Source organism: Heptranchias perlo, chromosome 38 (genome assembly GCF_035084215.1).
Source record: "Heptranchias perlo isolate sHepPer1 chromosome 38, sHepPer1.hap1, whole genome shotgun sequence".
NCBI classification, from domain to species: Eukaryota; Metazoa; Chordata; class Chondrichthyes; order Hexanchiformes; family Hexanchidae; genus Heptranchias; species Heptranchias perlo.
Window position 1 is genome coordinate 2,039,619 of NC_090362.1, and position 24,328 is coordinate 2,063,946.

Consider the following 24,328-nt stretch of genomic DNA (forward strand, 5'->3'; position numbering starts at 1 on the left):
AGAGTAAGGAAGTCTCACTACAATTTTACAGGGCTTTGGTGAGACCACACCTGGAGTACTGTGGACAGTTTTGGTCTAAGGATAAACTTGCCTTAGAGGTGATGCAACAAAAGGTTCACCAGATTAATTTCTGGGATGAGAGGGTTGTCCTATGAGGAGAGATTGAGTAGAATGGGCCTATAGTGTCTGGAGTTCAGAAGAATGAGAGGTGATCTCATTGAAATGTATAAGATTCTGAGAGGGTTTCTGACAGGTTAGATGTTGAGAGGTTGTTTTCTCTGGTTGGAGAGTCTCAGGATAAGGGGTCGGCCATTTAACACTGAGATGAGGAGAAATTTCTTCACTCAGAGGGTTGTGAATCTTTGGAATTCTCTACCCCAGAGGACTGTGGATGTTGAGTCGTTGAGTATATTCAAGACTGAGATCGATAGATTTTTGGACAATAGGGGAATCAAGGGATATGGGGATCGAGCAGGAAAGTGGAGTTGAGGCTGAAAATCAGCCATGATCTTACTGAATGGCGGAACAGGCTCGAGGGGCCGAATGGCCTACTCCTGCTCCTATTTCTTATGTGCTAACCTTGTAAAGATAACAGCTACAAATTTAGGGTCTTGCCTTAGATAGTCTCTCGGTTACAGCAGTCACTCCCGTATGCAGTCTGAGCTGTGATAATTTATGGGTGCCCAGTATCTAATGATACAATAGTGTAACACGGGGGTGCAACAAACTTGTGATCAGAACTGGATATTCCTGCCTTTTACACATCTGCCTATTCAATCTCTGCAGACGGACTGAGATGCAGCACGATACGAATCGTTAAGATGCTTTATTTCACAGCGAGTGAACCCAAAAGCAAGTTATGATCAGATTCACTTAGCTGAAACAATACAGGTGGTCTTCACGTGATAAAACAAAATAATAAGCAAACTATGCTTCCCCACATCAGTGGGCCATCTACTTTGGCTTAAACACAATAATTCCTAACTACGCATCTGCATTCTCCCCCGAGTCTAGCCAAATCTTTGTTTAAAACCTGACTTCAAGCCCTTGCTGGACCTGATTGTCTGCCCGCCTGTGTCTCTATCTTTTATCACCCTGTTTTCACTGCTAGAATGGATCAGAGACTTCCCAACACAAAGGGTGTGAAGTGTTTATCAAAGACTGAGACAGGCTAACTAATTGTTCACAGTCTTTGGGGAAAACAAGTTCCATTAGCATATTAACAACCTTTTTTCCAGGTGCTCCCCCCCACCAATAAATTGTGCGAATACACTTTGCTTTAAAAACCCAACATTTGAAAGTAATTTTTTCTAAATCCTTTGTGAAAAAATGGTCAAAAAAATCCCAAAACATGAAAATGAAATTTTCATACAATTTGTAAGATTTGTATTTATATTTATCACAGCTCTTACAAACATCCAAAGTACCTCACATACAATAAAGTGCAGTGACTGTTGCTATGTAAACAAACACAGCAATATGCCACAAACAACAAGGTAAATCTGATTTGGTGGTGTTGATTGAGGGAGGAACATTGGCCAGGAAACCAGAATAAGTCCTGCTGTTCTTCAAACAGTGCCAAGGGATTGTGTACATCCACTTGAACCACAGAGAGGGCGCCTCGGTTTAAATTCTCACCGTAAGGATAGCACCTCCAACAACGCAGCACTCCCTCAGTATTGTAGTGGATTAGATTTATGCGCTAGATCGGGGTTGTCCAATACATTAGCCACATGTGGCCAATTACGAATCCAGATGTGGCTAATTCCATTTCTGATTAGTAAATAAAAATGATTAATAGTTCCTGTTGGTCACGTGATCTCAACACTCATTCGCACGGCGAATGCATGTGAACTTTAGCCTTTTTGTGCGTTTGTTGGTAAAACAGTGAGATTGGAGTGATTGTTTTCGATTGTTGCGGCTGCTTTACTTCCTGGGTACATTTACGTGTATTGTGGGTAAGGCGTTTTCTACTAAAATGAATGCGTGCGGCTAAAATGGTGTCACCGTAGCTAATTAGCGACTTCTATTGGACAACACTGCTCCAGATCATGTGATGAAATGCTGGAGTGGAGAGTGGGTTTAAACTCACTGTTACAAACTGATATTTTAAAACTGAACACTGAGTGATGACACCAACATGAAAACAAAATGGAAGTCCTTCCATTATTACAACTGCTGTGAAATAATCAGGTGGAGGCACTGCAGATTTACTGTGCGGGAGAATGGCTTCGAAACATTCAAAATTATAGCACAGAAGGATCCCATTGCCCCATGTCAGTTATAGCTCTTCAGTTGAAGCTTCCTACTCTAATCCCATTTCCCTCCCTTTCCCAAGCATTGTTTCAGATCTATAACGTCTCATTCTTGGGAATTTGCTAGTGAATCTTTGCTGTACGCTTTCCATGGCGATAACATCCATCCCATAACGGGGCACCCAAAACTGCACACACTTCCACTGGCACCTTCATGGACTTCCGGCCTCTTTAACCAACCCCTGGTCCCTTGACCTTTTTCCACTAAACTGCTGACCACCCAACTTCCCTTCCTGGCCCCCGAGCCAATGGTTCTCTCTCCACCGATATTGTCCCCCTTCTTTTCAAAACTGCCATCTCACCTTGACCTCTCTGTCCTTGCAAACTACCGCCCCCATCTCCAATTCCCCTCTAAAGTGCCTGAACGTGTTGCTGCCTCCCAAATCCGTGCCCATCCCTCCAATCAGGTTTCCACCCCTGCCACAGCAATGAAATGGTCCTAATCAAAGTCACAAATGGCAGCCTCCCTGACCGTGATAAATTCCCCCCCCGGCCGTGATACATTCCCCCCCGGCCGTGATACATTCCCCCCCCCCGGCCGTGATACATTCCCCCCCCCCGGCCGTGATACATTCCCCCCCCCCCGGCCGTGATACATTCCCCCCCCCCCGGCCGTGATACATTCCCCCCCCCCCGGCCGTGATACATTCCCCCCCCCCCGGCCGTGATACATTCCCCCCCCCCCGGCCGTGATACATTCCCCCCCGGCCGTGATACATTCCCCCCCCGGCCGTGATACATTCCCCCCCGACCGTGATACATTCCCCCCCGGCCGTGATACATTCCCCCCCCGGCCGTGATACATTCCCCCCCCGGCCGTGATACATTCCCCCCCCCGGCCGTGATACATTCCCCCCTGACCGTGATACATTCCCCCCCGGCCGTGATACATTCCCCCCCCGGCCGTGATACATTCCCCCCTGACCGTGATACATTCCCCCCTGACCGTGATACATTCCCCCCTGACCGTGATACATTCCCCCCCCGGCCGTGATACATTCCTCCCCCCCGGCCGTGATACATTCCTCCCCTGACCGTGATACATTCCCCCCCCGGCCGTGATACATTCCCCCCTGACCGTGATATATTCCCCCCCCGGCCGTGATATATTCCTCCCTGACAGTGATATATTCCTACCTCATGGACCCGTCTGCAGCCTTCAACACACCATCCTCCTCCAATGCCTCTTCTCCATTGGTTCCACTCTCACCTATCCGATCACAGATAAAGTAGCTCCAGCAATGGTATCCACTCCCGCATCGTTACGTCTGGAGTCCCCCCAAGAATCCATCCTCGGCCCCTCCTCTACAGGTTACCCCTTGGCGACATCATCCACAGACATGGGGTCAGCTTCCACATGCATGCTGAAGGAGCCCAGCTCTATCGCCCCATTACGAAAACCACTATGGAGATTTTGGTAATCTTAAAATGGGATTAGTGCCCTAGGGTACTGTCGCTCCCCGCCCTTGCCCCAGGGGACTGCCGATTCCCAACCAGGGTCCATGTTATTGATGTGAATCTCTCAGCATTGCTTCCATCCCAAAAACAAGTGAACTAAATCACCAATCTTGTGTAGAGATGATCAGCCGCCCGGTCCCACCCCGCCTGGAAATGCAAACATGAGTCTGGTTTATATTCACAACCATTAACAACGATAAAAAAATCCTCTCTCGTGTTTAAAGAAGTCTTTCTTTCTTATTAAATTTACATAAGCAGTTGCTATGTAAATATTTATTATCCAGTTCATTTTAGCCAACAGTGAAATGTTGTCTCTCCAAAGTAGAAAATGCTAATTTTGAAACTCATTTTTCTGTGATGATAAAAAGGAGTCAGTGTTAGAAGCTCGATACTGAGGCACTGCTCCACATATTGCCTCCGGACTCCCTTTAGATTCATGCATCAAACTGGAATAAATAGCAATCTGCATTACACATCAAACTGAGAGAGAATCTGGTGATCACAAATAACGATCAAATTATGTTTCAAGTAAACAAAAAATGGCAAATATTAATAAGAAGCTACAGTAAGTGGTAAATTGTTGAAATCTGTGAAATACGAAGGCTGGGTTAGCCTCCCATTCACTGCGGGGATAATTCCCACCCGCCCCATCTTCCCTTTTTGATGAGTGCGGACTCATCATGTGGTTCAGCTACACCAGCAATCCTCCCATAACTCCCCCAACTGGCCATTCTTTCCATGTGAGCCTGGGCAGAGAGTGTTGGCGGGGTATCTGATTACAGCGAGTTTTACAACTGAGCCCAATGCCGTCTACACACATCATCAACACGCGTGTGACGGAGGGAGGGCAATCGTTGGACAGCGGTTCAGGAGTGAGATTGCTGCTCGAAGCCCCCCACCAGCACGCCTCCTACTGCCCCAGCTGACATCAGCAGAATTTAGCACAAACTAGGAACCCATCTGGGGACGTTCTGTCTAGCACAGTACTACACTGGTGGTACAGTTATCCAAAAAACTATCACACGAGTAATGCCTGATGTTTTATGTTGTTAAACTTGATTGTGTTTTTTTTTGGTAATACAGGATGTATCACCGTACAGTGAAACCTGTATAAACAACACTCCCAAAAAACAGCCACTTATTGAGACCCCCAAATAACTTGCATGGTAAAATATACAAGAGGCACTCTGAAACTAGGGACACTCACAAATCTCAAACTACGGACAGCCTTCAAAGCATCAAGCCCTTTTACGCCTTAAAACACAGGACACAGCCTGACGTCTCACTTTAAAATGTTCAAAGTACGGACTGTATCTGAGTCTGAGGATCGTGATGATCGATGGATTGGTACTCTATTCTTTTCTCTCAATGTCGGCATCGGGGTTTGAATTGCAGACGGCCGCTGTCCCTGCTTCCATCAGCAACCTTGTTGACAACGCACGCCACAAGATACGCACACACGGGCGCGCGCACGACCCCACAAGATGGGCGCGCGCGCACGACCCCACAAGATGGGCGCGCGCGCACGACCCCACAAGATGGGCGCGCGCGCACGACCCCACAAGATGGGCGCGCGCGCACGACCCCACAAGATGGGCGCGCGCGCACGACCCCACAAGATGGGCGCGCGCGCACGACCCCACAAGATGGGCGCGCGCGCACGACCCCACAAGATGGGCGCGCGCGCACGACCCCACAAGATGGGCGCGCGCGCACGACCCCACAAGATGGGCCCGCGCGCACGACCCCACAAGATGGGCCCGCGCGCACGACCCCACAAGATGGGCCCGCGCGCACGACCCCACAAGATGGGCCCGCGCGCACGACCCCACAAGATGGGCCCGCGCGCACGACCCCACGCAGACCCACAAGATGCGCACACACACGACCCCACGCAGGACGTTTGTCCGCTGTCTGAGTGTGAGGTTAGGAACAGGTTTCACTGTACAGGGACTGTACACGTCAGTTTTGTTGTTATATCTACTTCCAAATTTCAGTTCTTAGCATTGTTGCTGCTGATTAGCTGATCAGAATCTCAGCTGGTTCTTCAAGATTGTTGAGAATTTTTTTTTTACTGTACATAACAATCACCATTTTGAGAATAAGACCTCCAGAAAAGGACCGGTGATGCTAGTCGATGAGGTGTCCGTAATTTACAGGTTTCATTGTACTACTTGCCAATCCTCCAGGATTGTCCTGGAGTCTCCAGGAATTAAAGATTTCTTTGAAAACTTCTGTGTGTTAGTTATAAAAATGTTGGCAATGGGGAAAAGAGGACGTTTGATTGGGCGGGACAGATGGCGCAAGGAGGTCATGTGATGAAACCTCCAGGAATACGTCCAACTAGAGTTGGTAACCCTCTGCACTACAAGTAGGAAACTGCATTCAAACAAATTCCTGCAAACCATCAGCAGCCAGGCCAAGGCTTAACATGAAACACAGTGGCTCATCCACGAGTCTGGAGTCTGGCACCTGGAAAATGACCATGAGCGTCACTGGATTGTCATAAACATCTCAACTGGTTCACTAATGTCCTTCAGGGATTGGAAACTGCCGTCTCTACCCGGTCTGACTCCAATCCCACATTATGTGGATGGACTCAATGCCCTCTGAAGTGACCAATGAAGCCACTCAATTGTATAATCACTAGGGAGCATTCGAAGAGCTTTGCAGGGCAACCAGAGATGGGTGAAGAGCGGCATTACCTCACAAATAGGCAGAATGAGGAGAGGCAATATAAACTAAATGGTACAATTTCAAAGGGGGACAGCGACACCTGGTGGGGGGTGCACATACACAAATCTTTGAAGGTGGCAGCACAAGTTGAGAAGGCTGTTAAACAAGCATATGGGATCCATGGCTTTATTAATAGAGGCATAGAGTACAAAAGCAAGGAAGTTATGCTAAACCTTTATAAAACACTGGTTAGGCCTCAGCTGGAGTATTGTGTCCAAATCTGGGCACCACACTTTAGGAAGGATGTCAAGGCCTTAGAGAGGGTGCAGAAGAGATTTACTAGAATGGTCCCAGGGATGAGGGACTTCAGTTATGTGGAGAGACTGGAGAAGCTGGGGTTGTTCTCCTTAGAACAGAGAAGGTTAAGAGGAGATTTGATCGAGGTGTTCAAAATCATGAACGGTTTTGACAGAGTAAATAAGGAGAAACTGTTTCCAGTGGCAGAAGGGTCGGTAACCAGAGGACACAGATTTAAGGTAATTGGCAAAAGAGCCAGAGGCGACATGAGGAAACATTTTTTTACGCAGTGAGTTGTTATGATCTGGAATGTGCTGCCTGAAAGGGCGGTGGAAGCAGATTCAATAATAACTTTCAAAAGGGAATTGGATAAATACTTGTAGAGAAAAAAATTACAGGGCTATGGAGAAAGAGCAGGGGAATGGGACTAATTGGATAGATCTTTCAAAGAGATGGCACAGGTAAGAACGGGATCAAATCTTCTCAGCACTACCACAGTACTCAGAAATCTTTCAAGGAAAGAGGTTTTTTGGAACTCAGGTGGCTTGTATCAGGGCATCTCATCCTCTGAAACCCACCCACATGAGAAGCCATTTGGACCCCAGCCCCTGGCCTTCCCATCACATTCCACACTCCCCCAAATGAGATTATTTAGACTCCCACAAGCTCCCCACAGCCCCCCCAATGACCAGCTGTTCACCCCCAACATGAGCAGCATCCTGGCCCCTGGCCACCCCCTCCCTATTGGTCAAGGAAATTGTTGCTGGCCCACTGTTAACCCCCTCCCCGAACTGAGGAACTGACCCTGGTCCACTGTTAACCCCCTCCCCGAACTGAGGAACTGACCCTGGTCCACTGTTAACCCCCTCCCCGAACTGGGGAACTGATCCTGGCCCACAGTTAACCCCCTCCCCAAACTGAGGAACTGACCCTGGTCCACAATTAACCCCCTCCCCGAACTGGGGAACTGATCCTGGCCCACAGTTAACCCCCTCCCCAAACTGAGGAACTGACCCTGGCCCACAGTTAACCCCCTCCCCAAACTGAGGAACTGACCCTGGCCCACTGTTAACCCCCTCCCCAAACTGAGGAACTGACCCTGGCCCACTGTTAACCCCCTCCCCAAACTGAGGAACTGACCCTGGCCCACTGTTAACCCCCTCCCCAAACTGAGGAACTGACCCTGGCCCACTGTTAACCCCCTCCCCGAACTGAGGAACTGACCCTGGCCCACTGTTAACCCCCTCCCCAAACTGAGGAACTGATCCTGGCCCACTGTTAACCCCCTCCCCAAACTGAGGAACTGACCCTGGCCCACAGTTAACCCCCTCCCCGAACTGGGGAACTGATCCTGGCCCACAGTTAACCCCCTCCCCGAACTGGGGAACTGATCCTGGCCCACAGTTCACCCCCTCTCCAAACTGGGAAACTGATCCTGGCCCACAGTTAACCCCCTCCCCGAACTAGGGAACTGATCCTGGCCCACAGTTAACCCCCTCCCCGAACTGGGGAACTGATCCTGGCCCACAGTTAACCCCCTCCCCGAACTAGGGAACTGATCCTGGCCCACAGTTAACCCCCTCCCCGAACTAGGGAACTGATCCTGGCCCACAGTTAACCCCCTCCCCGAACTAGGGAACTGATCCTGGCCCACAGTTAACCCCCTCCCCGAACTAGGGAACTGATCCTGGCCCACAGTTAACCCCCTCCCCGAACTGAGGAACTGACCCTGGCCCATTGTACAAACAGTGATTTGTATATTTCCTGAAGGGTTCGAGATCGGTGAGGGAAATACCTGTAAACTGCCCAAGGATGCCCACACAATAGGGCATTCAACTGTTGGAAGCCTGTTTTCAATGTTTAATTTAAGCAATTAAGTCGTAAAATCATTATCCCTGGTTCTGGTCCAGGGAAGAAGCACTTAGTGGGTCATAAACAGGTCATGACCCCTTATATTTGTCTGGGTCCCGTTGTTAAAGGTCAGGCTGTAAGTGGGGGGGGGGCAGGGGGTAAGAGAGGAGGTGGAGCCGACCTGACCAGAGAAACATGCTTCAGTACTGACTTGTTGGGGATGATTGGTACAAAAGGGGTGAGGCCTTCTGACACATGGGTCACTCAGAAGCAGAGTTTTCCTTTGTCTTTGGGAGAAGTAAGCCGTCTTGGTCTCTGTTAATCAGAAGATTTTTATTTTCTCTCTGCTTCTTCTGCAAGAACTTTTCCCCAGCAAGTGTCAGAGGAACGGGTACAAGGTCCTGCAAGGACTGAGTGGCAGAGGTTAGAAGCTAAATGGTGGCTACACCAGCCCGTTACAGGCAGAGCTTAGAGTGTCACTTAGTTGCGAGTAGTCTGAGATTGAGTAAAGTGAGAGGGAAGCCAGCTCAGATATCGTCACTCCCGTGTAAGGTGGGTTCAGTCAGAAATGAACATCCAAGTATTAGGTGACCAGAGAGAGCCAGCATGGCTTTGTTAAAGGTAAGTCATGTCTGACTAATCTAGTTGAATATTTTCAGGTCACTAGTAAGGTTGACAAAGGAGTGTTTATGGATGTGATCTACAGGGATTTCCATCATCGAGTCTACAGCACAGAAACAGGCCATTCGGCCCAACTGGTCCATGCCGATGTTTATGCTCCACACAAGCCTCCTCCCTCCCTACTTCATCTCACCCTATCAGCATATCCTTCTATTCCTTTCTCCCTCATGTGTTTATCTAGCTTCACCTTAAATGCATCTTTGCTATTTGCCTCAACCACTCCATGCTGTAGCGAGTTCCACATTCTAACCACTCTCTGAGTAAAGAAGTTTCTCCTGAATTCCCGATTGGATTTATTAATGACTATCTTATATTTATGACCTCTAGTTTTGGTCTCCCCCACAAGTGGAAACATTTTCTCTACGTCTACCCTAACAAAACCTTTCATTATCGTAAAGACCTCTATCAGGTCACCCCTCAGCCTTCTCTTTTCCAGAGAAAACAGCTCCAGTCTGACTAGCATTTTCTGATGAGTATATTCTCTTAGTTCTGGCAAGAATCTTTCTTGCATCTTTTCCAATGCCTCCATATTTTTTTTAAAAAAAAGGATATAGAGACTAGAATTGTGCACAGTTCTCCAAGTGTGGTCTAACCAAGGTTCTATGCAAGTTTAACATAACTTCTCTGCTTTTCAATTCTATCCCTCTAGAAATGAACCCCAGTGCTTGGTTTGCCTTTTTTTTTTAAATGGACTTATTAACCTGCATCGCTACTTTTAATGATTTGTATATCTGTACCCAGAAGTCCCTCTGCTCCTCTATCCAGTTTAGTCTATTATCCAAGCAGTGTGTGACCTCCTTATTCTTCGTACCAAAATGCACCACCTCACATTTATCTATATTGAAATTCATTTGCCAATTACACACCCATTCTGCAAGTTTATTAACGTCTTCCTGTATTTTGTCGCATTCCTCCTTTGTATTAACTGAACCCACCAATTTGGTGTCGTCTACAAATTTTGAAATTGTACTTCCAATTCCCGAGTCCAAATCGTTGATGTAAATTGTGAACAACTGGTCCCAGCACCGATCTCTGTATAACACCACTTCCCACCTTTTGCCAGTTTGAGTAACTACCCTTAACCCCTGCTCTTTATTTTGTAGCCAGCTTGCTCCCCATTCTGCTACCTGTCCCCTGACTCCACATGCTCTGACCTTCGTCATGAGTCTACAATGCGGTACCTTATCGAAGGCCTTTTGAAAATCTAAATATATTACATCATTACTGCATTACCCTTGTCTACACTTTGTTACTTCTTCAAAGAATTCAATAAGGTTCGTCAAGCATGACTTCCCTTTTGAAATCCGTGCTGACTATTCTTTATTATATTTTTGATTTCTAGATTTTTTCTATTACATCTTTGAGTAAAGATTCCATTATCTTTCCTACCACCGATGTTAAGCTAATTGGTCTATAGTTCCCTGGACTTGTTCTACCTCCCTTTTTAAATCTGGGATTAACATTCGCTGTCCGCCAGTCCTCTGGTCTTATTCCCTTTCCTAATGAATTTTTATATGTGTGTAATAGTGCCTCTATTCCAGAAGGCATTCCATAAGGTTCCACAGAAAAGGTTATTAGAAGCTGGTTGGGAGGTAGGAGACAGAGAGTAGGGATATGGGTACGTACTCTGACAAGATGTGACAAATGGTGTTCCCCAGGGATCTGTACTGGAGTCTCAGCTTTTCACCATATTTATTAATTAATTGGATGAAGGAATAGAGATTGTATATCCAAGTTTGCAGATGGCATTAAGTTAGGAAACTATGAGTGGGCAAAACTATGACTGATGGAGTTTCAGAAAGATAAATCGGAGTATTTTCTAAATGGTGAGAAACTAGGAACTGTGGAGGAGCAGAGAGATTTTGGAGTCCAAGTACACAAATCAGTTCAAGCCAGTAGACAGGTCTAAAAGGGCTAATGGAATGTTGGCCTTTATCTCAAGGGGGCTGGCGTGCAAAAGGGAAGCAGTGATGCTTCAGTTGTACACAGCCTTGTTCGGTCTCCACCTGGAGACTGCGTTCAGTTTTGGGCACCGTACCTCGAAGGATATATTGGCCTTGGAGGGGGTGCAGCGCAGATGCCGAGCGATCTCAGTTTTGAAAGCTCCAATTGTCCCCCAGAATCCGCAGTCTTTAGGGGCAGAAAATTCCTGGTTTCCACTGCCCTTTGCGTGAAAAGATCCTTCCTGATTTCTCCACTAAATGGACTAGGTGTAATTTTAAGGTTATGTCCTCTCGTTCTCGATTCCCCATCACAGGGTAGATACAGAGAAACTATTTCCTATCAAATTCTTTTAACATTTTGAAAACCTCGATCAGATCACCTCTTAATCTTCTAGATTCAAGGGAACACAAGCCATATTTATGCAACCTGTCCTCATAATTTAACCCTCTTAACCCCAGTGTCATTCTGGTTATCCTCAAGCTGGAATTTTCTTTCTTGCCAAATCCGCCTCTCTACCTCTCTCTCCTCCTTTAAGACGCTCCTTAAAACCTACCTCTTGACCAAGCTTTTGATCACCTGTCCTAATATCTCATGTGGCTCAGTGTCAAATTTTGTTTGATAATGCTCCTGTGAAGCGCCTTGGGATGTTTTATACTATGTTAAAGGCGCTATATAAATGCAAGTTGTTGTTGTATGTGTCTGATGGCTTCCCTCTGGTTCTGTTGAATGAAGGACTGAGGCAGGCTACAGCGTACAAGGCAAATTGGGAGAACCTGGAGTTGCACCAATGGGAAGGGATGGGAGATCTAGATGACCTATCTTGTAGGGTCTTACTCATTCTTCCAATGTTCTGTCTCCTTCACACAACGCTGGGATTTGGCCAACCTTAGGTGGCTCTGGGAAAATCATCAACTAAGCAGACCTGTAAAAATTTGTATTGTGATCTAATTCTTGGCAGCAACAGATATGATCTCCTGCCTTATATAAAGCCCCAAGACCTGCACCCAAAAAAAAATTTAGACCTGGAGCTATTCTCTACTGACTGCATCCTACCATCTGTAACCAAAATATCATCAACTTGCAATTATATTGTGCCTTTAACGTAGTAAAACAAACCTAACAGATCCTGGGGAGATGCTCGGATGGGTTTGTGGTTGGTGAGGGATGTCTATCACATGGTCATTCTGATATTCTTCACACTCAAAGAGCGATATCAAATATTGATGAGCGAGACCCTAGCTGAGGAACTCCAACCTCCGCCAAGACAGCTCTTCACAAAACATCGTCCTGTGTCTTGGCAAAGTGAAACCGTGAGGTTAGATAAACGTACTGGGAGTACTCCGACTAGCTGACTCACAGGCAGTCAACAGGAACCAGATGTGAGGAAGTGGCAGTGGGAGGGCCTTTACCTGAACCCCTACAACATCCAGTATCCAGATGGTAGCAGTGGAAAGCACCCCCACCAGCTACATGTTACCGAGTCACTGAGCTGCTTTGGTTCTTCTTACATTAGGGCACAAATAACTACCTCAACTGCAGAACTCCTGGTTTTTTATAATTTATTTGTTCTCGGTATGTGGGTGTCGATGGCGTTTATAGCCCAGCCCTAGTTGCCCTGAGAAGGTGGTAGTGGTTTGATACAACTGAGTGGCTTGCTGGCCACTTCAGAGAGTGCTTAAGAGTCAACTACTTTGGTGTGGGACTGGAGTCATGAATAGGCCCAGAGTGGGTAAGGACGGCAGGTTTCCTTCCCTAAAGGACATTAATGGACCAGATGGGTTTTTACAACAATCCAACAGCTTCAAGGTCACTTTTACTGATACAACAACAACTTGCATTTATATAGCGACTTTAACATAGTAAAACGTTCCAAGGTGCTTCATAGGGGCGATTATCAAACAAAATTTGACACCGAGCCACATAAGGAGATATCAGAACAGGTGACCAAAAGTTTGGTCAAAGATGGGCGTCTTGGAGGAGGAGAGGTAACTTGTTTGAAGATATGTGAACAGGGGGGTTCAGTCATTTACTAGGAACTGCACTGAGGCCCAGTTTAGAACTAGGGAAGGTCTGTCTAGATGCAACGGACATATAGCCTACAAGAAGTGAGAGAGCAACAGCCATGAAACGAATGGCTCTGAAAGGCAGAGACTGTAGCAACATACACATGATTGGGACTGAGATTCAAACCCACTCCAGAACACAACATACCGAAGATGCTAACAACTTAAATCACGTCAGTCAACAAATTTCTGTTCTTTAATATTCATGGATGCTCTATTACCATCGAGGGGAGAGACTACTTCAATAGGCATCTTTCAACTATCGTACAGCGAGATGAAAGCGCTCAGGTACATGGAGAGAGCACCTCCCCCTGCCCCGCCCAGGATAGCATCCCGAGTAGTCGACTTCTCACTGGGACAGGGCCTGAAGGATGCTCATGAAATCTGGCACGTGCTGGACCTGGGTGCTTTCCAACTTAAGGTGGATGGTGCGGAATTGGGAGAAACGGTAAAATTTGAACTGCAGGAGTCCAGAGAAGAGCAGACACCGCCCTCCCCTCCCCCAGTGATACCTTGTACATTCCAATCATCAGCTTGTATTCCTACACTACAAAGGAACTTCATTGGCTGTGAAGTGCTTTGTGACATCTTTAAGTCGTAAAATGTGTGATATAAATGCAAGTTCTTTCTTTATAAACGCAGCTCCACTCAGACAGTTTCCAACATGTTCTTTTCCTGCATATTCTCATCCTCATCCCACAACAGACAAGACTGACAAAGGTCTGAGAAAGATGGAGCGTGCAAGGTTACTGCAAAGAGGTCTCCACCTGTCTTTTACCGTGTGGGGATACAGCAGTAATTGCATCAAATGTACAGCACAGAAACAGGCCATTCGGCCCAACTGGTCTATGCCAGTGTTTAAGCTTCACATGAGCCTCCTCCCTCCCTAGTTCATCTCACCCTATCACCATATCCTTCTATTCCTTTCTCCCTCATGTGTTTATCCAGCTTCCCCTTAAATGCATCTGTGCTATTCACCTTAACTACTCTGTGATGGTGAGTTCCACATTCTCACCACCCTCTGAACAAAGAAGTTTCTCCTGAATTCTTTATTGGATTTATTAGTGACCAACTTCTATTTATAGCACTTAGTTTTGGATTCCCCACATAGAAACAAAGAAAATAGGAGCAGGAGTGGGACATTCGGCCCTTCGAGCCTGCTCCACCATTCAACATGATCATGGCTGATCCTCTATCTCAATACCATATTCCTGTTCTCTCCCCATACCCCTTGATGCCTTTTGTGTCTAGAAATCTATCTAGCTCCTTCTTAAATATATTCAGTGACTTGGCCTCCACAGCCTTCTGTGGTAGAGAATTCCACAGGTTCACCACCCTCTGAGTGAAGAAATTTCTCCTCATCTCGGTCCTAAATGTCCTACCCCGTATCCTGAGACTGTGACCCCTCGTTCTGGAACCCCCAGCCAGGGGAAACACCCTCCCTGCATCCAGTCTGTCGAGCCCTGACAGAATTTTATACGTTTCAACAAGATCCCCTCTCATTCTTCTAAACTCGAGTGAATACAGGCCGAGTCGACCCAATCCCTCCTCGTACGACAATCCTGCCATCCCAGGAATCAGTCTGTTGAACCTTTGCCGCACTCCCTCTATGGCAAGTATATCCTCTCTTAGGTAAGGAGACCAAAACTGCACACAATTCTCCAGGTGTGCTCTCACCAAGGCCCTGTATAACTGCAGTAAGACATCCTTGCTCCTGTACTCAAATGCTCTTGCAATGAAGGCCAACATACCATTTGCCTTCCTAACTGTTTGCTGCACCTGCATGTTTGCTTTCAGTGACTGGTGTACAAGGACACCCAGGTCACTTTGTACATCAACATTTCCCAATCTATCACCATTTAAATAATACTCTGCCTTTCTGTTTTTCCTTCCAAAGTGGATAACTTCACATTTATCCACATTATACTGCATCTGCCATGTATTTTCTCACTCACTCAACTTGTCTAAATCGCCTTGAAGCCTCTTTGCATCCTCCTCACAACTCACGATCCCACCTAGTTTTGTGTTGTCAGCAAACTTGGAAATATTACATTTGGTTCCCTCATCCAAATCATTGACATATATTGTGAATAGCTGGGGCCCAAGCACTGATCCCTGCGGTACCCCACTAGTCATTGCCGACCACCCTGAAAAAGACCCATTTATTCCTACTCTGTTTCATAGGAACATAGGACAGGAGTAGGCCATTCAGCCCCTCGTGCCTGCTCCGCCATTTGATAAGATCATGGCTGATCTGTGATCTAACTCCATATACCTGCCTTTGGCCCATATCCCTTAATACCTTTGGTTGCCAAAAAGCTATCTATCGCAGATTTAAATTTAGCAATTGAGCTAGTATCAATTGCTGTTTGCGGAAGAGAGTTCCAAACTTCTACCACCCTTTGTGTGTAGAAATGTTTTCTAATCTCGCCCCTGAAAGGTCTGGCTCTAATTTTTAGACTGTGCCCCCTACTCCTAGAATCCCCAACCAGCGGAAATAGTTTCTCTCTATCCACCCTATCCGTTCCCCTTAATATCTTATAAACTTCAATCAGATCACCCCTTAACCTTCTAAACTCGAGAATACAACCCCAATTTGTGTAATCTCTCCTCGTAACTTAACCCTTGAAGTCCGGGTATCATTCTAGTAAACCTACGCTGCACTCCCTCCAAGGCCAATATATCCTTCCGAAGGTGCGGTGCCCAGAACTGCTCACAGTACTCCAGGTGCAGTCTAACCAGGGTTTTGTATAGCTGCAGCATAACTTCTGCCCCCTTGTACTATAGTCCTCTAGATATAAAGGCCAGCATTCCATTAGCCATCTTGATTATTTTCTGCACCTGTTCATGACACTTCAATGATCTATGTACCTGAATCCCTAAGTCCCTTTGGACATCCACAGTTTTTAACTTTTTACCATTTAGAAAGTACCCTGTTCTATCCTTTTTTGATCCAAAGTGGATGACCTTACATTTGTCTACATTGAATTCCATTTGCCACAGTTTTGCCCATTCACCTAATCTATCAATATCGCTTTGTAATTTTATGTTTTCATCTGCACTGCTTACAATGCCACCAATCTTTGTGTCATCGGCAAACTTAGATATGAGACTTTCTATGCCTTCATCTAAGTCGTTAATAAATATTGTGAATAATTGAGGCCCCAAGACAGATCCCTGTGGGATATACATCCTGCCAATGTGAGTACCTTCCCATTATCCCTACTCTCTGTCGCCTTTCGCTCAGCCAACTTCCTAACCAAGTCCGTACTTTTCCCTTGATTCCATGGGCTTCTATCTTAGCTAACAGTCTCTTATGTGGGACCTTATCAAATGCCTTCTGGAAGTCCATATAAATAACATCCATTGACATTCCCCTGTCCACTATTTTAGTCACCTCTTCAAAAAATTCAATCAGGTTTGTCAGGCACGACCTACCTTTCACAAATCCATGCTGGCTCTCCCTGATTAACTGAAAATTCTCGAGGTGTTCAGTCACCCTATCCTTAATTATAGACTCCAACATTTTCCCCACAACAGATGTTAGGTTAACTGGTCTATAATTCCCTGGTTTCCCTCTCTCTCCTCTCTTAAAAAGCGGAGTGACATGTGCAATTTTCCAATCTAGAGGGACAGTTCCTGAATCTAGAGAACTTTGAAAGATTATAGTTAGGGCATCTGCAATGTGCTCACCTACTTCCTTTAAAACCCTGGGATGGAAACCATCTGGTCCTGGGGGTTTGTCACTCTTCAGTGCTATTATTTTCTTCATTACTGTTGCACCCCTTAACCTTCTAAACTCGAGAATACAACCCCAATTTCTGTAACCTCTCCTCGTAACTTAACCCTTGAAGTCCGGGTATCATTCTAGTAAACCTACGCCGCACTCCCTCCAAGGCCAATATGTCCTTCCGAAGGTGCGGTGCCCAGAACTGCTCACAGTACTCCAGGTGCGGTGTAACCTGTCTGTTAACCAATTTTCAATCCATGCCAGTATATTACCACCAATCCCATGTGCTTTAATTTTGCACACTATCCTCTTATGTGGAACTTCATCAAAGGTCTTCTGAAAATACAAGTGGAAACATCTTCTCTATGCCTACCCTATCTAAGCCCTGCATAATTGTAAATGACCTCTATCAGGTCGCCTCTCAGTCTTCCCTTTTCTAGAGAAAGGAGCCCCAGCCTGTTCAGTCTTTCCTGATCAGTATAACCTCTCCGTTCTGGGATCATCCTTGTAAATCTTTTTTGCACTCTCTCTAATGCCTCTATATCCTTTTTGTAATATGGAGATGAGAACTGAGCACAGTACTGTAACTGTGGTCTAACCAAGGTTAGAAGCAGCTAGACCAGCAGCTGATTAATAAAAATAATTCTGCTATCTGTGGAGAAGAGCCAAGCTCCAGCAGCCCTGTCTTCAGAGTTTGTTCCTCCTCCAACGGACGAGGCCTTGTGCATTGTGGCGTCACTCGGTGGGTTGGGCTTTTCTGCTTCTGCATTCACCAGTTCACCATGTTCTGCCCATTTCCTTTAATGGGCAGATGATCACTGGCTCATGAGTGGAGATGCAGAAAACTCCAGCCTTCATATGTAGAGAGCAGAAAAATGGGGGAATGAGGGGAGGTGGAACATGGGCTCAGGGAAGGCATCACACGCTGATCAACATCACTTTCTATTTCGTCCTGAAAGAAATCTACCAAATCTCCCACAGTGGGAGACACTGAGCAAATGGACTGATGTTGCTCCAAGGAACTGATAGGCAGTATTGGAGTGCTTGGATTATAAAGGCTAAGTTGAACAGAAGACTGTGAACTATCCACGGACGTAACAGCATCCTCTGACGAGATTCCATCTTGCTAGACCTTTCCCAATGGGTGTAAAGACACTGCCTTGAGGAAAACTGCTTGCTGCTCAGGTGGGACATTACTGTGGAACAGTATTTAACCTCGCCTGTCTCTGAGATCGAAAAAGTCTACCAGGCCAGAGCAGAAACCCGATCTTCTCCCTGCTCTGGGTGGGGATGTCCTCTGAACAGGCACATCCTGAGGTCAATTGAAGGCTAATTTCTGTTGTTTAGGAAAACTTGTGTTTATAAAAAAAACTAAGCAGAAGTTATTTGGTCTCCCGATGCTGCACATTGGGAGGTTCTTGTAAATCAAGCTATCAGTCAGAGCAAACCTGACAATGACTGGCCTTCCTTCTCTTTCTTTTTATATGTATATTTTTTTTAAAGATTTCTAGAAATTTTGCTTTGTGTAAAAAATAGGGCAACTAACAGAATAACAAGTTGGAGAAACAGCATTGAACCAATCCCCACATTTATCTGTAACAAGAATCACAGAAATTTACGGCACAGGTCGCCATTCGGCCCATCGTGTCTGTGCCGGCCGAAAAGAGCCATCCAACCGAACCCCACTTGCCAGCTGTGGGACCGTAGCCTTGTAGGTTACAGCACTTCAAGTGTACATCTAAGTACTTTTTAAATGTTACATTGTCCTTACTCCAGGACTTGAGCACATAAAATGATCTGGGCTGACATCTATATACAGTACTGAGGGGGGTCCTGTATATATCAGAGGTACTGTCTTTCAGATGCACTGTTAAACCCAGACTCCATAAGTCGGGCTAAAAGGGTTAAATTATGAGGACAGGTTGCATCGACTAGGTTTGTATTCCCTTGAATATAGAAGAGTAAGGGGTGATCTAATTGAGGTGTTTAAGATGATTAAAGGATTTGATAGGGTAGATAGAGAGAAACTATTTCATAACGTGGGGGAATCCAGAACAAGGGGGCATAACTTTAATATTAGAGCCAGGCCGTTCAGGGGTGATGTCAGGAAGCACTTCTTCACACAAAGGGGAGTGGAAATTTGGAATTCTCTCCCCCAAAAAGCTATTGATGCTGGGGGGGGGGGGTAATTGAAAATTTCAAAACTGACCAGATTGATAGATTTTTGTTAGATAAGGGTATTAAGGGTTACAGAACCATGATGGGTGAATGGAATTAAGATACAGATAAACCATGATCTAACTGAATGGCGGAACAGGCTTGTCCCTATTCAGCCGACCATAAAAGATCCCATGGCATTTTGAAGAGCTGGGGGGGGGGAGGGGGGGGGGGGGGGGGGGGAGTTCTCCCAGTACCCTGGTCAACATTCCCCCCTCAGCCAACATCATCAAAACAACTTAACTGGTCATTCATCTGATATGCTGTTTGTGGGATCTTGCTGTGCTTTCTTAGCAACACTGACTATACTTCAAAAGTAATTAATTGGCTTTGGGACAATGACCTGGCACAACATTAATTTTCTAAAATTTGTTCTCGGAGTGTGGGCAATGTTAGCAAGGCTACATTTATTGCCCATCGCTAGGCACCCTGAGATGGTGGTGGGCCTTCTCTTTGAACGTTGCAGTCTTTGTGTTGATGGTGTTCCCACGATGGCAGAGTTGAGAACCCCAGGATTTGACCCAGCCACAATGAAGAAAGAGTGGGACAGTCCAAGTCAGGCTGGTGCTCCCATCATTTTGCTGCCTTCGGTCCTGTTTGGGGGTCACGAGGCTGAAAGCTTGTTGAATTGTTGCGTCCTGTAGATGGTACGGTGAAGGTGGCAGGGGCACTGATCAATTATGCTGCCCTGGATGGTGTCGAGTTTCTTGCCTGTTGCTGCAGTTGCACCCGTCCAGGCGAATGGTGAGTATTCTATCACACTCCAGACCGGAGCAATGAAGAGGCTTTGATGGCCACAGCTCCCGACTGGCTTTTGTAGCCAAGCTGGTCCAGTTAATCATCTAGTCCATGGTGTTGTTGCTGATGGTGGGGGACTCAGCAATGATGGTCCAGTTAGAGGTCAGGGGAAGATGGTTGGGTCTTTTCTTATTGGAGATGGACATTGCCCATCACTGATCTGGTGTGAATGTTATCTGCCACGTGTCAGCCCAAGCCTGGACATTGTACAAGAGCTGCTGTAGGCTGGCATGGGCTGCTTCATGATCAGGGGAGGAGCTGAACACTGGAGAATCATCAGCAAAAGTCCCATTCCTGACCTTACAACAGAGGGAAGGTCGTTGATGAAACAGCTGAAGATGACTGGACCAAGGAAATCTTCCAGCAATGTCCTTCAACAACTATGACTATCTTCGAATAGCGCCACGGAATCTTTTACATCCACTTGAACAGGCTGAAGGGGCCTCAGTTTAATGTCTCATCTAAAAGACGACACCTCTGACAATGCAGCACTCCCTCAGCATTAACCTAGATTAGGTGCTCAAGTCCTGGCACGAAGCCTGACCCAATCTTCTGACTCAGAAGCAAAAGTGTTACCACTGAACTAAGCCGGTTCATTAAACAAAGAGACACAATTCCTATTCTGTCAAAGCACAAATCAAAAAAAGGGTCACATTGTTGTTAGATAAGTTACTAGTCAGATATATATGCAGAGCTGTACTTTGACCAGTAAATGTTCATGTGTTGAGAGCACGATGGAATCCTTTGCTCGGCAGTAAATTTATCGAGCGACCAGGAGGTTCAATAGACTACCTGAGCACTACTGAAACTTGGCTTTACAATGCAACAGTTATACTCCACGTGGTATCAAGCCATGTGGTGTGAGCTGACTCCCTGATAAGAATCTCACACCACTAGGGAACACACCATTCCAGAGTCTGACTGGGACCTGACTCTGGAGATACGCAGCCAGCTTCACATCAACGCACAACCAAAGCCACTTTGCACCGACATGAAAGTGCACCCTTACTGGCCCAATACAAGTAGCACTCACCAATATAAAACCAGGCGTTCGAATTGAGGAGACTTTCAGTCCATAGCCGACAGATTTCACTTTCAGTGAAGGCTTCTATCCCATAGGACGACTGATACTCCAGTTTGGGCAACACATAAATCGGAACGTGCTGTTAAAATACAAACACAGCTCATCTGTAAGTTCAATTGTCACGTCTTTCGATTATTTTCCAATAGATTACTTGAGGTTTACATATACTTCGTTCATTTTATTTTTGACGCAGGAATCAAACTCACATAAAGGCCTAAGCAGGGAGTGACTTCTAACTGGGACACGAGTGTAAAATGTCCTCAGGTGTTCTCCTGTTTGGTCACTAAGTTTGGTGTAAACCCTCTTTACATGTGCAGGCAGGGTTTCTGCTGAAGTTCCAGCAGCTGCTCAGGTACCCCACCCCCTAGGGCAAATCACCTCCTGGTATCTTTCAGGTGTAACTTCAGAAAAACAAGTCCCTTTTTGCTCAGCTTACAAAATCCCACTTTGTAGCTGCTAACAGGCATGTCTTATGTGACTATATGTGTATATTGTTAATTCCGACTGTATTCTTGTCCTTCTTACTGTTCTGCCACAGAGTATGCATGAGGAACCACTGATTACTGAAGCTGGGAAGATATAGCAACAGTTATATTATTACCTCCAACAAATTGTCACCAAGACGGAAGCAATTGTGACCCTGGTCATGTTTCGAGTCATTTAAACAGAAAATGCTCAGCAACACTGTCTAATTTTATACATCTGTCAAAGCAATTTGAAAAATTCTAACATTGCTTAGAAACAGCTGCAACGGAGGGTTGAAATAATTAAGGTGAGAACATTAATTCTCGTCCAGACATGCTGTCCTATTTTTGCTGTTAATATTTAGCTTCCATGCACACGGTGAATTGTGTGTTTAGGAAAATACAGGTTACCAATGAATAGTGTCCCCAATTCTGGGCACCACACATTAGGAAGGATGTCGAGGCCTTGGACAGGGTACAGAGGAGATTTACTAGAATGATTTAAGTTTTGAAAGCCAGAATAAGTATTGCCGCACACAGTACAAGATGTGATTGATTTATTTTCTGTAATTCTCAGTCTTGAATAAATTATACCAGCATTTAAAGCTGAGCGCCCAATGTGAACCTGCTAAAAACATTCAACGGATCTGATTTATAGCTTCCTTTTTCCTGAATGGATTCCTCCTTCTTTATAAACAGGAAACAGAAAATCTGTAGAGACAATGCTACTGATACATAAACTACCACATCAAAGGGATAAAACAGTGTTAATGGGAACCAGCAATTTATCAGATAGTCACAATGATTTCTTCAAGTTTCACTGAAAGGCTAAATGTCACCAATACCTGTCAGTAGCCCAGATAGCTGTCGGAATGGTGGTTTGAGAACTGCAAACAATTTTGACCCAATCGCAATGACTGGAATCATTAACGGTTCAGAGATTGATCGATATGCTGGAGTAGGATCTATTCCCCACACTGAAGGGGTTCACATTCATTTAACAATTGATGTCCACTGAATAATTATTGCTTTTACATTTTAATGACCAGCTCCCCCAGCAGCTTTTATGGAACAAAATTAAAAATAAAGATACATATATGACAGAATTCTGAGAATTTTGCTGGAGAAGTGTTCCGATTTTCTATTACAACACTTTATATAAAAAAAAAGAAAAAAATGTTACAAATTGGAAAACAAAGGTTTAACATACTGTTGACTGTCGTAATCTGGCCTGGATTCACATCTTCAGAATTACTGCTGGGGGAACGAAACAACGGCAGAGAAACAAACAACCTCGCAAACAAAGAGTGGATCTGGTGCAGGCTTCATAATGCAACAATTTATAGTATTTAACCAGAATAGCGGCACGGCACCGACCGCGCACCCAGGGGCGCGGCACGGCACCGACCGCGCACCCAGGGGCGCGGCACGGCACCGACCGCGCACCCAGGGGCGCGGCACGGCACCGACCGCGCACCCAGGGGCGCGGCACGGCACCGACCGCGCACCCAGGGGCGCGGCACGGCACCGACCGCGCACCCAGGGGCGCGGCACGGCACCGACCGCGCACCCAGGGGCGCGGCACGGCACCGACCGCGCACCCAGGGGCGCGGCACCGACCGCGCACCCAGGGGCGCGGCACGGCACCGACCGCGCACCCAGGGGCGCGGCACGGCACCGACCGCGCACCCAGGGGCGCGGCACGGCACCGACCGCGCACCCAGGGGCGCGGCACGCCACTGATAACTGTATAAATTAACCCTCAGCATGCAGTGTTAGGAAGTGAAGCACTTGCCTTCTTTGACACTCCTTTGTTTGACCGTGGTCTGATCTGTGCTTTTTGCACATTACCACGGACGAGTAGCAGCATGCTGGCCAAACTGAAGAGTTTGTAGGTGACGTTGCCAGTAGGGGGAGCCGTGTAATCAGACGCAGCTTCGTCACAGTCCAGGAGCTCTTCCGTAAGGAGATCTAAACACGGGCACAAATCACGCTATATTTTACAACAATCACATCAATTTCCTTATTATTAGCATGTCTGTAGTTACAGTTTGCTCTCAGTCGATTTCTCTGATGTTATAATTAGACTGAATAGACAGAACGAAGCACTTCAGTTTCTTAATGACTGGCCAACCCCCAGGATATAAGTGAAAGCTAGAAAAATATTCTAAAATAAAAGCACTCTATAAAAAGGCTGGAAAATAAACCCAGGGCTAATGTGGTGTGGTGCCTTTTGTATCCTGCTCCTCACTGTCTGAGTGAGTACAAGGAGTCACATGAGTATATCGGCAGGACTGCTTCAAACTGGCAACGTGGAGGTACAAGGAGGTGGCCCAATCATCCCTCACCTTGTTTCTGCAAGTTCCCAACTTTACCTGTATCTAGAATCATAGAATGACACAGCCATTTGAAGGTGGCCATTTGGCCCATTGTGCTAGCTCTTTGAAAGAGCTATCCACTTAATCCCATTCCCCTGCTCTTTCCCCATAGCCCTGTAAATGTTTCCTCTTCAAGTATTTATCCAATTCCCTTTTGAAAGTTATTATTGAATCTGCTTCCACCACCCTTTCAGGCAGCGCATTACAACTCGCTGCGTAAAAAGAATTCTCACCTCTGGTTCTTTTGCCGATCACCTTAAATCTGTATCCTCTGGTTACCGACCCTCCCACCACTGAACACAGTTTCTCTTTATTTACTTTACCAAAACTGTTCATGATTTTGAACACCTCTATTAAATCCCCTTAACCTTC

At 46.1% G+C, this 24,328-nt stretch overlaps 1 protein-coding gene across 1 annotated transcript in view; it reads right to left on the reverse strand.

Moving 5' to 3' along the window:
* The window catches only part of ice2 (interactor of little elongator complex ELL subunit 2), a 101,403-nt gene that overhangs the window by 36,847 nt on the left and 40,228 nt on the right, over positions 1-24,328 (reverse strand). The window contains exons 10-11 of the mRNA XM_067973301.1: positions 23,374-23,549; positions 21,064-21,193 (exon numbers count right to left, since the gene is read on the reverse strand). Of these exons, the coding sequence (XP_067829402.1) occupies positions 21,064-21,193; positions 23,374-23,549 (306 nt within the window). The remainder of the gene's footprint in view (positions 1-21,063; positions 21,194-23,373; positions 23,550-24,328) is intronic.